Genomic DNA, 15,506 nt, shown 5'->3' with positions numbered 1-15,506 from the left:
CAAGTTTACAAGAACTCATGGAGAGAGCATTTACTGGGTTGAGATTTAGATCAAGCATTTCTTCATTATAGATGCAAGCTTTATAATAATGACTTTATTTGTATAGCGCTTTTCAAAACAAATTACAAAGCCCTTTAAAAACAAATTAAAAAGCAGTAGGCAGTAATTAAGAACACAAGATCATTATCCAGCAGTGGTAATAAAACAAGGATCAAAGCAATAAACCATAAAATCAATATAAAGCAAGTCTAAAATAGTGAGTTTTTAAAAGCGACTCAAAAGACAACAGTGTGTTAGCTTCCTTGATATCCTTTTATGTGCTTTATGTGTTTTCTGACTGCATCGTGTGTGTGTGTGTGTGTGTGTGTGTGTGTGTGTCTATGCGTATGACAGCAGGACTCCTGTGGTGAAGAGGAGCGTCCGAGCTTGGTGACAGTAGTCAAGCCCCCCGCCAAACCCCGAAGAGCCCGACTCCTGTCCAAAGGTCGCAAGTTGAACAACAAGAAACGCGGTCGACCCAAGAAAGCCGCACCGGCCGCTGAGAAGAAGAACAAGAAGAACCAGAGCGCTTTGGAATTGCTGCACGCCAAGACCCTGTCTGCAGCACCCCCTCAGGGTCAGACAGCACACACGCTCTACATTCATTCATGCTCGCTTTGTTTGTTTAGGAACAAGCAGCTTGTCTAGACAATCTTAAGCTGCCGTGTAATACGGGAAAGAGTCATTTTTTAAAAGTTATACTGAATCCTTGCTTCTTGTGTACAGATGCATACCGGCCACCTCAGAGTCCCTTCTACCAGCTACCTCCCAAGGTCCAGCACTATCCCTCAAATCAACTGTTGCAGACCCCTCCTGGTCTGCAGCAACTGCTAGGTGAGCTAATTAAGACTCAGATACACTTTTGATCTGTTTTTACACCAGACCCTGTTCAACTATGTAAAACACACTGTGATAACTTAAATACTCAGTGAAACATCTTAGACCTATTTACATAGTCTCGTGTTGTATAGTGTTAGAATTACTTCAAATATATTGTGGTTTGAAAACCTTGTGTCCTCTTGAAACCAGCTGGACTGTCATCATAATCAGTGAAAAAACAGATTAATGCAGATTCACATTGAAACGGGCGTCTTTTCAGTGATCCTCAGCCGGTTTTGGGACTATAAGCTTGGTTTTAAGACTTGTGCTAACTTAAACTTACTAAAATCTTTCCTCTAAAGTAATACAGTTAAGAATGATGGTGACGTCACTTGAACACCCAGAAGGTGGACTTGTAATACTAGCAAGAAGTGAAAAGTTTAATCTTCATATTGAACTGACAAATCTGATTTTACAGCCCTAGCCTGCGCTTATAAATCATGTTCAAGTATGCTAACCTTTGAAAGGAGCATTATTCAGAAAAGCCTGGTCAGGTTCCACTTAGACTGCATGTCATTACCTGAACAGCTTGACTAATGTTGTCTGTTTCCCCTCTCTTGCTCCCTTACATATTTTTTTTACAGATAACATCAAAGTTCAGTACCTCCAGTTTATGTCCTACATGAAGACTCCTCAGTACCGCTCCAACCTGCAGCAGCTTTTAGATGAGGAGAAGGTAATAAGACCACTGGGATATGCAGTACTGCTTTTCATCATTCCAACACATTTTGCACAAGTTGCATGTATTCGAGCACATTAAGGTCACAATGCAACTCATACTGTTGTGGATTTTTTTGTTCATGTATCTTACCTGCATTCCTGTTTTCCTGTCTGTCTCCAGCAAAAACACAGGGACCTGTCGGGGCAGGCAGAGCAGCTCCACTTGGTTTGTCAGTCTCACAAGGACAAGATCAAAGGTCTCTTTCAGACCAAGCTAGATGAGGTAGGACTTTTTGCTTTAACACTCTCTGTATAAAAGAGTTGTTAACACTGATGCAACATAACTCAACACTGTCTTATGTAAGTGTTATAAAAAAAGTTGTTCAGCTTGAAGTAATTCAGGAATTTGGGATTTAAGAGTTTGGATTTTATTTGGGGAAGTGAAGATTGCTGATCTGCATTCGTTTTAAGGGAAACCTTAAAGGCTCATTCCTCTCCATTTATATTACATTTTCAAATGACATGGTTGAAACTGATGGTAACAAACAGGTTCAGTGTGTGTGAGAAAGAAACGCCTTATGCACTTGTACATTATTACTGCATCAGGAAAACCACCATAACCACTGGTGGTCAGCAAGGACAGCATTTTCTCATTTTTCATGCAATTGTAAGCATTAAGTTTACTGCTGATTTACGACACTGAGCATCTGTGTGTTTATCTGTGTTTGTTTGTGTGTGTGTTCTGACCAGCTTGGAGTAAAAGCCTTGACTGTGGAGGACCTGCTGCAGGCCCAGAAGGAGATTTCTGCCCACAACCGTCAGCTGAAAGAGCAGACGAAGCAGCTCGAGAGAGACATGGCCTTACTGAGAGACCACAGCCTTTTGTTGGTAAGTGCTCGGGGGGCTTCTCTCAGGCTGCTGTGTTGCTGTAACCTCCACCCTGTTTCAACTGTACAGCATCATCCAGGGTGATTCATGCAGCTTTACATTTGTGTAATGTTAGCTGAAGTTCAGTTCAGCTGTTGCTTGCACTGCACTGCCTGTACGAGGAGCTGCTGTTTTCGTACTTTATGGGTAGAGCATGCTCCAAGCAAACAATTAAGTGTGTGTGTTTGTTGTTTTGCAGCTGAAGTCTCGATGTGAGGAGCTGAAGCTAGATTGGGGCTCTTTGTGTCTGGAGAGTTTGTTGAAAGAGAAGCAGGCACTGCGCAGACAGATCTCTGAAAAGCAGAGACACTGCTTGGAGCTGCAGGTATGTTCAGTCCACCTCCTATGTTTGTTAGATTTAATTTTGCATCTCCCTCCTCCAGCTCTTACACACTCATGCTCTGTTGGCATCCTGCCTCCCCCTTTTTTCCATCCCACTCCCTTCATAGAGGGATTGAAAAGAATTTGCCTGAGTTAGTTTTGGTATGCTCACCTAAACTTTGAATACAATAAAGCTTTAAGGAGGAGTTTAAGAATCGCTCTCACAAACACACTCCTAGATAGTTCAGTGTTGCCAGAGAATGTCTGTTTACAAGTGTAATGGCTCCCCCTGGTGTCTTTTTGCAGATTAGCATTGTGGAGCTTGAGAAAAGTCAAAGGCAGCAGGAGCTGCTCCAGCTCAAATCCTCCTACAGCCCCTGTGACGGCTCCCCATACAGAAAGAGCCTGGAATCCCGCTCTTCCACAGACATGGATTCCTCTAAGCATGGCCTGTCTTCAGCCCCAGCCCTCAACGGTATCAGCCCAGAGCTGTCCATGAATGGCACCAGCTCACCCTGCTATGACCGGGCCAACACCAAAGGGGAGCTTCTCTCCCGCTACCTGCCCATCTCACCAGACCACGATATTGTACCTGCCCCCACTGACGCCCGGCAGAGGCAGCAGAGTCACTTCCACGCTCTTCCTGATTACACACGCTTCTCCCCCGCCAAGATTGCCTTGCGGAGGCACCTTAACCAGGACCCTACTGCCTCTGCCCACTCAAGAACTCCAGGGCTGACCACACACAGGTCTGTTGGCTCTTACAGTTCCCTGATTTTGTTCCCATTTGCTCCCTATGGTAACAGACATAGTTGAAACTAAAATTTTCTGTCCCTGTTTGTTATTTCAGAGATATGATTGGTGTTAATTCACTGCATGGAGCCAAACAGAACTGCTCCTCTCCCTGTGCATCTGACACCCAGAATCCTCCTAAAGGTTCAGAGAGGGTAAATGATTATCTTCCTTTTTTTTCGTTCCTTTTTTTCTGTATTTCTGCAGTGTTTGTCTCTCTCACTGTTAACACATTGTCTCCATTGCTCTCTGCATGAAGGGTAAGGAGAGGAGCCCGTCTGCTCAGGGAGACAATAGCATCACAAGCCTTCCTATAAGCATCCCTCTGAGCACTGTCCACCCGAGTAAACTCCCAGTCAGCATCCCCCTGGCCAGCGTGGTGCTGCCCAGCCGTGCAGAGAGACTGGTGAGTACATTCATGATGGAATCAAAACTACTTTCCTTCTTTGTAGTTGCTCTGCAGTAGTGGGGTTTGAACCTCCAGAAGTGTAATCTGTGTGACCTCAGAATTTTAAAATAAAATCACAACTCTAAGAAGCGTTTGGTAATACAGTGAGCGATGGTTCATTAATAATCTAGTAACATTATTCAAGAGAAATGTGTGCCTCTCAGCAGCAGGGTTTTTCCTGCATATGAAATTTCAAGGAAGCCTCCTCTTCTTGATTTTACTACAACCTTTCAGCATTGACAGGTGTTTTCAATTTCAATTAAATTCAAAGGGCTTTACTAGCATGGAAAACATACGTAATCATTGCTAAATAGAAATAAAACACAAAATAACAAACAATTACAGAATACCAAAGATCAATGTTAAACTAACAGAGCTGTTCAGTTTTACCTTTTTTTTTAATTATAGAAGAAAGAAAATATATGAATAATAAAAATAACAATAATAATAATAATTTCATTTAGCTTTTCAAAATATTTACAGATGACTACAGATTATTTACAGAAATGTAAAATAAAAATATAAAGAGTTAAAGAGGAAAGATGTACAGCTCTTATTATTTCTCTCTCTCTCTCTCTCTCTCTCTCTCTCTCTCTCTCCCTCTCTCCCTCTCTCCCTCTCTCCCTCTCTCCCTCTCTTGTAGAAGAATACATATTTATGATAGAATAAAAAAAGGTAAAATGTGTTATCGTCATATACGTTCACTGAGACAGAAAAACAGAGAGAGAGACGAGAGTGCCTCCCTTCCAAACATAAAATGTTTTCATGACAAATTAGTGCATAAAAAAGTGTTGGTACTGAATTTAATTAGAATTTTCTTTTATTTAGTAAAAAATGATGTCATGTTAGTATCCTTTATCCAGTCAGACAATTGTTAAAATCCCAGCCTCACTGTGAGCAGGCTCAATCACTGTTCTGTTCAAACTTACTCCAATAACCAATCAGATAGGAGCTTGACATTCTTAACTTTCAGTGCTGATTTTAGGTTTGTTGATATTAACCTTAAATCACTCCCTTTTACTGTGCATTATTGTCACTTGACAGTAAGCTTTTTTTACCAAGTGTAAAATCAGAGGATCTGAATGAAGAGAACTCTGAGGGTTTCCTTTATAGGCTGTCTAACGTTCTGGAGAATGTAACTCCTGAGAATGGTGATGAGGTGAATGTGGATACAACAGCTGCAAAGAGGGCTCAAAGTTTTCTGAGAGAGTGGCTGAAAGACAAACAGCACAATGTGCAGTATATAGTTATTACGGCACTCCTGACGTTTTGAAGTTGGGAGCACCAGTACTATCAAATGAATAAGTTAATATAGAGTACTGAGTAGTGCCCTGCTTTATTAACTCCATGATTTTGGATTCAAGTTCTCTAATCATTTCTTTACTGTTTCTTTGGGTTTGAAGTTTTGATGCATTCTCTGCTCCCCTCATTTCAGAGGAGTACTCCAAGTCCTGTGTCTCAGGCAGGTCAGACCAACGGTAAGGGTCACCCTCCAACTTCTTCCATGTTTCTTACCATAAGATGAACTGTGGCTTCTTTATGCCAACAAGGTTACATTGCAAATATATGTAATGGGGTGTATTTTTGATAGTTGACATTGAACCATTCATGATGTCATGGTTTGGTCTCTGTGTAGGATATTCCTCTAGCTCAGGGCTGATGAACGGAGGGTCTCACCCTGAGGACCATAATGGTGCTTCTTCATCACCTCCTCCACACACCAACTCTCTTCTGACAGGACCAATGGGCCGTGGAGGTCACATCCAGAGCCCCCCACTCGGTACCGGAGGGGTCCTCCAGTACGCTGACGGACCCCCGAGGATAATTCCAGAAGACGGGCAGGATCACCAGGGAGGAGAATCGGACATGGAGCCTCAGGACTGTGAAATGCGGAGGAGGATCTTCTTCTCTTCCTCCTCCTCTTCATCCTCGTCTTCCTCTTCGTCAGGCAGCGGAGGCAGCACCGGTGGAGGATCACGCCTCCACCATCACACCGGCAACTCGGCCAAGCAGGGATACCACAGTAACCATGGAAACCACCACCACCAGTCTCCCGGCACACAGCACGCTCACCAACCCACACACACGTCGTCATCGCACTCTTCTCACAGCCTCGGCCCTCAGGAGGGGCGGAAGAGGGGAAGGAGGAAGCGTAACTCCACGATGTCCGTTACAGCGGGCGGATCCCCAAAGAGGAGGTCGTTCCCCGGGCTCGGTTCCAACAACCACTCCTCAGGATCACCACTCAACATTAACACTATGGTTAGTCATGATAAGCATAATATACCAATATGAATATGATATATATGAGTTTAAAGTTCAGATTAGTTAAATGTCACGTTTCAACAGGCTCTCTTCTAGTGTCTGCTGAGCTCAGCTTAACAGTTCCTCTTTGATCTCTCTGTGGATGAATGCTGTTTTGATTACCAGGTATCATCTGGGTATAACCTGCATGTTCTTTGTCTCAACAGGTGAACAACATCAACCAGCCTCTGGAGATCTCTGCCATCTCCTCCCCTGAACAGTCGAGTCGCAGCCCCAGTGGGCCTGACCTGGACCAGCCTCCCGTCTTAAAGAGAGAGCGCCCTCTGGAGCTCAATGGCAACTGTCGTTACTCCTCAGCGCCCAGCTCGGATGACGAGGATTCAGGATATCCTGCCGACAGCTCCAGTTCAAGGTAAAATAGTAATATTGTGGGGAGATAAGAAAGGTAAGGTGGCCCTGAAGTGAAGAAATCACAACGGCAAATAAGAAAACACTACAACAAATCAGAAAACACTACAACATTAACCAAACCGCAAGAAGGAGGTACCCTCGGGGGACATGACTAGCAGCATGTACGTTGTCGCTGGCAGCTATCATATTTGGAAAACATGTAAATCATGTCCTTCCAGGTCAAAGGATAGACCAGTCCAATCCGCGATGAGTCATGTCCCCGGAGGGTACCTACTTCTACTTCCACTTTGGTTAATGTAGTGTTTTCTGATTTGCCGTTGTGATTTGCACTTCAGGGCCACCGTAGAAGGCATTCATGTACCCTCCTCCATGAAAATTGATCATTTTCTTTGCAGTGTTCGAGGTTGTTGCTCTGACATATTGATTATAAACAAGCTTTTTTATAATTTTGTATTGCTTACCAAACTCCAATGTCATTTGTTGTTTTTTCCTAGAATTGAAAGAAAAATCGCCACTATATCCTTGGAAAGCAGGGATGGACCTGGTAGAATAGGGGATAATGAAAGAGGTATGAATAAAATAAATCAATAAAAGTTTATCTTAAACTTTTAGAACCTTAGCCAATCAGTCTCTTTTACTCCACCAGGCAGAAAATCTGGTAGCAGTAGTGGTAACAGCACAGGCAGCGAGGCCTCCTCTTCCTCCTCCATGTCCTCTACCAGCAAGTGGAAATCCACTTTTTCCCCCATTTCTGACCCAAAGCAACCCAACTCTGACGTGAGACAAGGGGGCTCTCCCTTTGGCATGGGGGGGTCTGGCCGGGGTACAGACTCTGATTCTGACCACAAACAACAGCATCAGCAGATGAGAAGAGGCAGTGATGGAGAATCATCCAACTACATGACCCCTAACCCTTTCCTCAGTCAGGAAGCTGGGACCCGGGGTGGAGGCAGCAGCAGTGGTGGTGGTAGTGGGGGGGGTGGTGGCGGTGGTGCACAGGGCAGTGGTTCAGACCAGCGACAAGCCCTCCAGAAGCAGAAGGCCAGCCGCGAATGGGAGCTGAAGACGAGCAGCAGCCTGGGAAGCCAAAACCTCTTCATCTCTGCCGCCGCCAGCAGCGGAGGAGGCATCCTGAGCGGGAAGGTTGGAGGAAGTCCTGTAGCAGTTTCCTCAACGACGGGATCATCCGTGGGACAGTACCTGGGGCCTCAGTTCCCGCTCGGAGGGTCCTCGGTCTTACAGTCTCTGTTTGGGGCTCAGACGGGATCAACAGCAAGTGCGACCGCACGACTCGTCAACGGACACTCAGCCCTGGGAAGCTTCTCCAGTCCGGGGCTGGCAGGGGGAGCGGCAGGAGGTGAGCATCACTAAAAGCAACCTCATCATGGACAGGTTTACACAGGACCATTAAACAGTTGATAATGAGGGGATAGACGTAGTCTGGGTTCATCAGGATGTGGAAATAGTCTGAGGGAGAGGGCCTAGGAGTGATGCCAGGTAAGTGGAGGTCCAGTGCTGCTGTCTTTCTGTGCTGCATCGCTTTGACATGGACTGGCTGCTTAAATGCTGTAGTGGGAAACACCCTCAGAAAATTTGAGAACATGAAAACTTCAGAAAAAAGATTGATGAAAATATGAACCAATAATCTATCTGAGAGTCTGTGACTGACTGTGAATTATGTAGCTAGTTTGAAGTGATTGTAACAATCCTGCAGACTCATTTTCTGTGGGTGTATCTGTTTAAGATGTTTGTCAGAGTCATTTCACTCGTGAGCCAAAAGAAACACCCCACCATTAAATCAAGCAAAGTGATGAAAAGGGGAAGAGCTGATCTGCTGGACTTACAGTGAACTGACTCTGTTTGCTTTCTATGTGCTTGTCGAAGACTTGCTTGGCGCTATGCACAACCTGGCTCAGTCCTTGCTTCTCTCTTTGTCCCCCCCCTTCCCTTTTGCTCTCTCTTTGCCACTTCTATCTGCTCTCTCTCCCCCCTTCCGCCTCCACTCTCTTGCCCCCCTCCTCCTTCCCTCCATCTTTGCTGTATGATTTGCAGGTATTTTTCACCACGTGGTTCCCACAGCGTCCTCCCATCAGTTTGGGGCGGCGCTGCCCACCTCTGGAGGCCTCGGCTCTCTGCTCAGTCTCTCCTCCTCCTCTACCTCCTCCCAAACCCAGCAGCACTCCACACTGCAACCAGCCTCCACGCGCTTGGCCTCCGCAGCCTCACCTCTCCCCCACCACTCTCTCTCCCAGGCGCAGCACAGCCGCATCCAGTCCGTCCTGCACAGCCCCTCTCCTCCCACGCTCTCGCTGCCCCCTCCTCCACCCCTTCATAGCGCCTCTTCCTCCTCGACGACCACGCACTCTGACGCCCCGCCGTCCTCTCGATCAGACTCCCTCCACTCCTCTCGTCTGTCCCACTCCTCTCTCCACCACCAGAGAGCACAGTCATCCCTCTCCTCCTCTACCTCTGCCTCTTCTGCGTCTGTCTCTGCCGCTCCTGCTACTGCCGCCCACCCCTCCTCTTCCTCTCTGTCAACCTCCTCTTCCTCTTCGTCCCGTCCATTTGCAGTGCACTTCTCCCCTCGGCTGCCCCCTCCACCACCAGCTAGCGGCACAGGTGGTGGCGGGAGCATGTGGAGGACTCAGAGCATGCATGGTACCCACACCAGCTCCCAGCTCCCCGGCTCCCGGCCTAGATAAGGTTTGGGAGTGAGCGGAAGGAGGGAGGTTGGAGAGGGAGAAGGGCAAAGGGCAATCAGGGGGTGGAAAGAGGGAGAGAATTAGAAAGAGAGACTGATAGGGAGTGTGAGAGACAGAATACCTGTTTTCTCTGTGCTCCCAAAAGCTGTTGTGCTGATTGAACAAGGTAAGTCTCTTCCAAGGTTTTAGACTCAAAGTATCAAAACTGTGCGGGGATGATAAATGACTGGATTGTATCTCTTTCATAATGAAGCCTCTCACATTTGTTCTTTCTCGATGTTTCAGGTAATTGATGAAAACTACCTCAACATTAAATAAACTATGCAAATGTCCAGGTGTGGACCAGGGCACTCTCCTCACTCACCGGTGCTTCAAAACGTCTCCCGCTACCCAACTGCCTCCAAGACCGGCTTCTGTACTGGGAACTCTGACACACGCATGAACATAAACTTATCTCACACACACACACACACACACATGCACACACAGACACACACATTAACCCTCACCATGGTTAGCCTGAGCAGAGTTCTCTCAGCACTGGTCGTGTTTCTGCGTGACGTGGCTGCTCCACAACTCAGTTCTCTTAATTATGAGGATGTCTTGTTTAACATTAAGGTGCTAGATAGTATGAGAGTTGACTTTCTTATCATGGTCACTGTTGTAACAACTATACTGTTAAGCAAAATAATCATATTTAATGTAACATTCAATGACAGATTGAAGCACAAGCTCCATCTTTTGAGCTTAATCGCATCATGTCACATTCCCTCCAAGTTTCATCATCGCAAACAAACACACACGTACACACGTACACACACAGAGAAACATTGACCGGTTCACTGAACTCTGCTCAGATGTCATGCAGTTAGACATCTCTGCATGCTCTCTCTCTCGCTCTGTTATCTCCCGTCATTCTAAAATCTGTTGCAAAATATTCAAATATGAATCAAGCAGCGGGACGATTGAGACACAGTTGTTTGTGTAGCAGAAGATGTACGAGTCCTGCCTGGTTCGGTGACAACCCTTGAATGTTCGGCTTACGCGAGGCTCGCGATCATTATCTAAAATTAAAACAAAGACTTTGAAGTTCCTCGACTTTAAAAGCAAAGTATGAAATAAAAAACGAGAATCCTTTCTTTGTGACAAACTGGTGTAAAACCAGTTGCTGAGTGATTTAAAAAAAAAAAATCAGGTGTGTTTCAGTGTTTCCCTTTTTATGTCACATGATTTAAATATCAGTGAAAGTTTCTTCATCTGCTTCTAAAAGGAGCAATCAATTCTATTTAACCTCCTCTGAACCGATACGTGAGCTGTAGATGGAAGAAAACATCAGAGTATGTTTGAAATCCTGAACACACATCATTCATCCTACTTCATGCAGTGGGTGCTATTGACGCTGAGCGGAGATGAGTACATTATTAAAAATAACCCATGAATTTCATCCAGTCAGATGGTGCTCTGTGTAGACATTAGCCTGTCTCTAATAGACACCCTGTGATGTCAAAGAGTGTTTGGCTTCACTGTTTGGTGCTGTAGTGAAGCTGAATCCAGGTAAAATCATAGAAAATGTAACTCTCTTTCTTTTTGTTTAACTTATGAACTTTCTTTCTTCTTTTACACACAATTTGGTAAATGACACTACCATGTGGGAAACTCTTACAGCAGGAATTTTTAACTCTTCTTAAGCTAAACTTATTTGTATTTATCTCCACTGTTGGGAAATGCAGTTTTAAGATAAGGTTTCGGACTCATTCTGTGGAAACACACACACACACGCAGACATACACACACACACGCAGACATGCACACACGCAGACACGCACACACTCATGCATGCAGCTCTGCTCACACTGAGAAACAATGAACCATGACCACATGAAACTACTGGACTCTCTTCACACCTTTTTGATTGCTTTTTTTTTTTTAATGTGTTATTTGTTTTTGTAAACAGTGTTTGTACTGTGAATGTGATTCATTCTCTGTATAGTTGTGTATAATTTAGATGATTATATTTATGCCGTCAGTCTCTTCATTTGCCTCGTTTGTTTGTTTGTTATTCTCTTTTTTTTTAAGTCCTGAAATGTGTTGACATTGTAGAATGCAATAGTGTGTGTACTTGACTCACAGTCTGAAAATAACGGTGCTACGTTTGGACTGTTCCTGATCTTATTTATTCTGTAGTGAAAACATCAAAAACAAATTGGTGCTGTACACAGGGACATTTTTAAAGCCTTTGTTTTGGCATTTCCTATCTCATATTTAATATGCTATTGTCGGGTTTTTTGAATGCCTACTGTACACCTGTAGACACCACCTTCAGATGACAGCTGGCTGTGAGCGTGAGCAGACGGGATGTTCCCGTTCCTCACGCAGCAGGTGATCACTCAAGTCAGCTGCTCATCATTAGTGAACAAGACACACTGATTTTTGTACATAACTTTTTGTTTCCCCTTTTATGTCTCTCCATCATAAACAGAAAGGTATATAAATGTATCTATATACAGTCTCTATATATAAATGAGTATATCTATAAGTGAATAGAAATGTTTGGTGCTAGCAGCATTATGACCTTAATTTCAGCCTGTTAAACAGGAGGCTTGAAGCCAAGGAGTGTGACGCTTTGCCACCACACGATCTTAACAGATGGTGCCTACAACAACACAGTGACACAACAGCACCTGAGTCCATGTGACACACACACACACACACACACAGACTTAGAAACTTAAAGCTGTATTAACACACACAAACACAGGTGCTGTGGCTTGAACATGACTAAATTGCAGCACTAGAACCGTCATCACTTTTATCAGATGTTTTCACGTCTTTGTTTCGTTTTATTTCACCAACCCAGACTCTTCAGGAAAAATGGTGCTTCTATTTCCAATCAATTGCAATTCCAATTTTACAAACTAAAATGGTGCTTACAAAATTAGGTGTGAACCTCTAACACACACTGTCTGTCTCTGGATGTCTTACTGACAAGGCTCTGCTACCTTGTAATGTGAGGGTCCGTGTATTTGCAAAGATGTAGAACACTTGTGTTAGAGTGTAAGTGAGCAGCCAAGCTTCCTTTTTTTTCTCTGATAGTGGAATACACTTACGCTCAGTATGTGTGTGTGTGCGCGCTTTGTTTCTCCACTAGCCAGTGCATATCTAAGGGAAGATAGAGTAATAATGAAAGCTTTATTGTCCTGTCCTGTGCACTCACTCTGCAGACACATGTGTTTTTCACCTGTGAGTGCTCGGGTGAAAAGCAGAGGGCGGTTTTAGACGGTAATTAGAGACTATTTGTTACCAGCACTGAGAGCTCTTTTGTAATTATTGTTGATGCTGTTTTAATTTTCTTACTCTTGGTGTTTGATACAACTGCAGATACATGTTCAGCTTTTACGTGTGTTCAGATTCCTGTCAGTTTTTAATACTACTAGTCAGACCGACAGCACGGTGCTCTCCTTCACTTAAAACAAGGAAATTGCAGCTATTCATGAATACTACTCTTCTCCTGATGTGCTGCAGGGTTTTATGGGTGAATAATCATCAACACAAGCTTGCCTTTAGCGGCTTTCTTGCAGTCTGGTCAAACCTGCGGAAATTTCTCTAACCTGGAGGAGCGACGTGTATGTGGAAGTGAGAATCAGCTTGTTGGAATGGTGATTACATTCATCACAGATTTTGTAGCTACTCGTACAATCAGCCAGAGGAGTGAGGCGCTTTTATTAAAGTCCTTTGGTGTCTGATCTGAATTAAAGCTTCTATGCAGTTTTACTTTGAGTGCCACTCTGGTACGTTTTTGTTAATCTGCATTTGAGGCGGTTTACTCTAAACCCTGCCAAAGGTCGTAACTCAGGAACTTTCTCTTGCAATGATGTAAACAACTTTATTTAAACTACTGCGTGCCACATGTTTTCACCAGCATGTGGCATTATGGAATCCCTTTGATAACCAAACTCAGGGCAGTAAATTCCCTCAGTAAGTGAAATTTAAAGCAAAAAGCAACCTGCCATCTTTTCAGCTCTCCCCAGGTTCATTCTCACTGTCACCTACACACAGCCCGTCCAGTGAAATCCAGCTTTATATGAAGCTTTATGAGTCGGTTTGATCTCGAGAAGCTGTGAAATGGCTACGACTTTCAGTTTCTTCCTCATCTCACAAATGCCTCTGTCTTTATGTGTGTCTCTGAGAAGGAGGTTCACTGTCCTCTGCCGGGAGTGCCCTCATTATCTGGGGGGTGAACCGATGCCGGACAAATGTGACCTGCAGTTTGTGTACAGTGATCTCTGATTGGTGAAGCCAGGGCAGGTTTGAGGTGCAATAACGGCAAACCTGCCTCCCAAAAGGCCCTGGGTTTTCATGATAAAATTGTTACTGTTTGGTGTTGGTGCTTTTATCCTAAGATGTTATAATGAAACAAATGGAATTAATGTTTTTTTTTCTGCGTTTTATGATTATTAATAAAAATGTTTCTTATAATATTTGAACTAATTTTGTTGTGTGTAGTTTAATTTATGTGGACAGCTAGTAATGATTGTGTTACAAACTAATTCAAAGAGGGTAGGTTTTAATTATTAGTTTGAAACCTAATAGTAAATAACTGATGCTGAACAAGCTTTAAAAAAAATGAGAAAAGACGAGATGTAGAGCAGGGGTTCCCAAACTTTCAGCCCACGACCCCCAAAATATAGGTGCTAAAGACTCGTGACCCCCACTATCCCTCAAAGTGATTTAATGTGGCTTCATTTAGCTGGTCTGCAGAAAGTTAGCCTACCTATATGAGCATGTGTCTGTGTTTCCTGTGTTGTTATGAATTAACCTGCTGCTACTGATGCCTTTGATAATCAACTATTCATTAACCCTAAACTTAGGAGTCATCTGGTAAGAAGAAAGGCAGAAAACACATTACATTTTCTATTTTTAAGGTTTTATTTCAGTGTTAGCCACTATTCTTGGCAATATTTTTTTTCTATAATGGGTAAAATGTAATAGTTTTAGAACACTTACAAAAGAAAACATTCTGGAAGACATCTCACGACCCCCCATTTGTGTCTAGCAACCTCCCAGGGGGTCCCGACCCACACTTTGGGAACCCCTGATGTAGAGTGTAGAGGATGGCAAAGGTACATTATGATTTCTGTGTAGGTCATAGAGTCAGGCCTTTACAATGAAAGATACAAAAGGATCAGAACAAATAGCTCTACAATCACAAAAAGAAAAGTGTACAGGTTGCACAATAACATCTCACCACTGTTGGGCAGAAACCTTGTATCTCCATATTCAATCCTTTGATTTTTTTCCATTAATCAATGCTATTGATCTACCTTTATGTCTATTAGTAATCATTCAAAAATATAATGAATGAAAGTGTTAAAAAAAAAAAGCTTGACGTTGAATCTTATGCTGTATTAAGTGATGTTTAATGTTTAATTTGAGTTTATTTGATTAGGACAGTGCACATTAATCAACATTTCAACAGTGTTCCTCAATGTAAATATGCTGGAATTAGCACAATAGCTAAGTTTCATCCGTACTCCTAGGCAGGTACTCACATAAAACATAAAACAACAAGTTTTTAAATTACTGGATGTCACAAAACATTTATTTTACCTCCTGGAAAGTAGTGGTTTTGAAGATACAAGGTTTCTGAGGTGATGATATGTTGACAATATAAAGAACATTTAAAAAAAATAATCAAACCTTGTCCTGGAAAATCTGCACAATCAATAATGGCATATGAAAGAAATTAAACATCTATAGCTGCCTTTTTAGTTGGACACATGAACTTAAACTTGTCTAAAGCGGCATGTAGTAATAAATAAGAAAACTTTATTTAGTATCAATATGGACAAGACAATACAATGTGTAATAAATAATGTAATAATGAAAGCTGACAAAATAACAACAAATTACAAAGGGTGGTCAAAAGCCATAACAAACTAATGAGTCTTAAACTGCTTTTTAAAAGTCTCAGTGGAAACAGCACAGTATTCTGGGTCTGGAAGATTGCTCCACAGAGTTTGAGGCACAAGCTCAAAGGCCTTACACGAGGCAGCAGAGCCTGA

General features: G+C 43.3%; 1 protein-coding gene across 4 annotated transcripts in view; it reads left to right on the top strand.

Annotated features, from left to right (window-relative positions):
* The window catches only part of dot1l (DOT1-like histone H3K79 methyltransferase), a 28,871-nt gene extending 16,931 nt beyond the window's left edge, over nucleotides 1–11,940 (top strand). For 2 of the 4 annotated variants that reach the window (XM_034709709.1, XM_034709700.1), the window contains 16 exons: nucleotides 394–616; nucleotides 766–873; nucleotides 1,503–1,594; nucleotides 1,760–1,861; nucleotides 2,329–2,466; nucleotides 2,705–2,830; nucleotides 3,133–3,575; nucleotides 3,677–3,773; nucleotides 3,878–4,024; nucleotides 5,502–5,544; nucleotides 5,703–6,328; nucleotides 6,538–6,743; nucleotides 7,237–7,310; nucleotides 7,389–8,099; nucleotides 8,795–9,610; nucleotides 9,730–11,940. In XM_034709709.1, the coding sequence (XP_034565600.1) occupies nucleotides 394–616; nucleotides 766–873; nucleotides 1,503–1,594; nucleotides 1,760–1,861; nucleotides 2,329–2,466; nucleotides 2,705–2,830; nucleotides 3,133–3,575; nucleotides 3,677–3,773; nucleotides 3,878–4,024; nucleotides 5,502–5,544; nucleotides 5,703–6,328; nucleotides 6,538–6,743; nucleotides 7,237–7,310; nucleotides 7,389–8,099; nucleotides 8,795–9,444 (3,786 nt within the window). In that variant the 3' untranslated portion in view covers nucleotides 9,445–9,610; nucleotides 9,730–11,940. The remainder of the gene's footprint in view (nucleotides 1–393; nucleotides 617–765; nucleotides 874–1,502; nucleotides 1,595–1,759; nucleotides 1,862–2,328; nucleotides 2,467–2,704; nucleotides 2,831–3,132; nucleotides 3,576–3,676; nucleotides 3,774–3,877; nucleotides 4,025–5,501; nucleotides 5,545–5,702; nucleotides 6,329–6,537; nucleotides 6,744–7,236; nucleotides 7,311–7,388; nucleotides 8,100–8,794; nucleotides 9,611–9,729) is intronic. The other 2 variants (XM_034709718.1, XM_034709725.1) reach the window with 2 other exon arrangements.
* Nucleotides 11,941–15,506: the final 3,566 nt, after the last annotated feature.

The sequence above is a fragment of the Notolabrus celidotus genome, chromosome 2 (assembly GCF_009762535.1).
Source record: "Notolabrus celidotus isolate fNotCel1 chromosome 2, fNotCel1.pri, whole genome shotgun sequence".
NCBI lineage: Eukaryota > Metazoa > Chordata > Actinopteri > Labriformes > Labridae > Notolabrus > Notolabrus celidotus.
This window is presented reverse-complemented; position numbering and strand designations above follow the sequence as displayed.